This window comes from Macrobrachium nipponense, chromosome 26, assembly GCF_015104395.2.
Source record: "Macrobrachium nipponense isolate FS-2020 chromosome 26, ASM1510439v2, whole genome shotgun sequence".
Lineage (NCBI taxonomy): Eukaryota > Metazoa > Arthropoda > Malacostraca > Decapoda > Palaemonidae > Macrobrachium > Macrobrachium nipponense.
Window position 1 is genome coordinate 3,011,431 of NC_087215.1, and position 1,888 is coordinate 3,013,318.

A 1,888-nucleotide genomic window follows, 5' to 3' on the forward strand; every position below is an offset into this window, starting at 1 on the left:
AAGAATTTAAAAAAGAAGTAATTGAATGTGGACGAACGATTGAAGGTCTGGAAGATGAGGTCGTCTCCTTGATGAAAGAAAAGGAGAGCCTGAAAACTAAAATGGAAATGGCAATAACCGACCTTCAATCTCTGAATATGGTGAAGGATGAGCAGCTTGAAGAATTTAAGAAAGAAGTAATTGAATGTGGACGAACGATTGAAGGTCTGGAAGATGAGGTCGTCTCCTTGATGGAAGAAAAGGAGAGCCTGAAAACTAAAATGGAAATGGCAATAACCGACCTTCAATCTCTGAATATGGAGAAGGATGAGCAGCTTGAAGAATTTAAGAAAGAAGTAATTGAATTTGGACGAACGATTGAAGGTCTGGAGAATGAGATCGTCTCCTTGATGGAAGAAAAGGAGAGCCTGAAAACTGAAACGGAAAAGGAAATAACCCGCCTTCAATCTGTGAATATGGAAAAGGATGAGCAACTTGAAGAATTTAAGAAAGAAGTAATTGAATGTGGACGAACGATTGAAGGTCTGGAAGATGAGGTCGTCTCCTTGATGAAAGAAAAGGAGAGCCTGAAAACTAAAATGGAAATGGCAATAACCGACCTTCAATCTCTGAATATGGTGAAGGATGAGCAGCTTGAAGAATTTAAGAAAGAAGTAATTGAATGTGGACGAACGATTGAAGGTCTGGAAGATGAGGTCGTCTCCTTGATGGAAGAAAAGGAGAGCCTGAAAACTAAAATGGAAATGGCAATAACCGACCTTCAATCTCTGAATATGGAAAAGGATGAGCAACTTGAAGAATTTAAGAAAGAAGTAATTGAATTTGGACGAACGATTGAAGGTCTGGAAGATGAGGTCGTCCACTTGATAGGAGAAAAGAAGAGCCTTAAAGCTGAAATGGAAAAAGAAATTATGGACCTCAAAGAAGCAGTGACTAACCAGCAGGAAATGAATTTGGAAAAGGACGAGGAAATTGAAAAGTTTAAAAAGGAAGTGATTGAAATTGGAAAGAAAATCGAAGGTCTGGAAAATGAGGTATTCGAGTTGATGGAGGAGAATCAGAGGAGGAAAACTAAGATGGAAAAGGAAATAACAGACCTCAAAGAACAGTTGATAAAAATGCAGGATATGAATTTGGAAAAGGACAAGGAGATTAAAATGTTTAAAAAAGAAGTGATTGAAATTGGAAAGACAATTGAAGGTCTGGAAAATGAGGTAATCAAGTTGATAGAGGATAATCAGAGGATGGAAAAAGGAATGACCGACCTTAAAGTAGAGTTGATTTACCTGCAGGATACAAATTTGGAAAAGGACAAGGAGATTGAAAAGTTGAAAAAGGATGAAAGAGAATTTGTAGCGACAATTGAAGGTCTGGAAAATAAGGTCATCGAGTCAATGGAGGAGAATCAGAAGAGGAAAACAGATATGAAAGAGGTAATGAACAACATCAGAGAGTTAATCAAAGTGCACGGTATAAATATGGAAAATGATAAAGAATAAAACTTGGGCTTGTAATCTGAACCAGAAGTAGTGGAAGACAAATTAAGGCACCTCAGGAAGAATACACAGCTCACTGGCCCTTTCCAGAGGAGGCCCCTGAACGCTACTGGCCCTTTCCAACAGAGGCGCCCGAACCCAATCTAGCTGGATATCAGACAGCGGCCGGGGGACTGTCAGACACGCACAGGCCCTTTCTAACGGAGTCATCCGAACCTAATCTACGCTCACTGGCCCATACCAATGGAGGCGCCAGAACCCAAACTGAAACTGGCTGGGGATCGTACGGCGGCCGGGGGACCGCCGGACGCTCACTGGCCCATACAAACGGAGGCGCCCGAACCCAAACTGAAACTGGCTGGGGATCGGACGGCGGCAGGGGGAACGCCGGA

General features: G+C 41.8%; 1 protein-coding gene across 1 annotated transcript in view; it reads left to right on the plus strand.

The window, feature by feature from the left end:
• LOC135199931 (uncharacterized) overlaps nt 1-1,499 on the plus strand; it is a 1,587-nt gene extending 88 nt beyond the window's left edge. Inside the window, exon 1 of the mRNA XM_064228051.1 lies at nt 1-1,499. This exon is cut by the window's left edge and continues 88 nt beyond it. Within this exon, the coding sequence (XP_064084121.1) occupies nt 1-1,499 (1,499 nt within the window).
• The last annotated feature ends 389 nt before the right edge of the window (nt 1,500-1,888 follow it).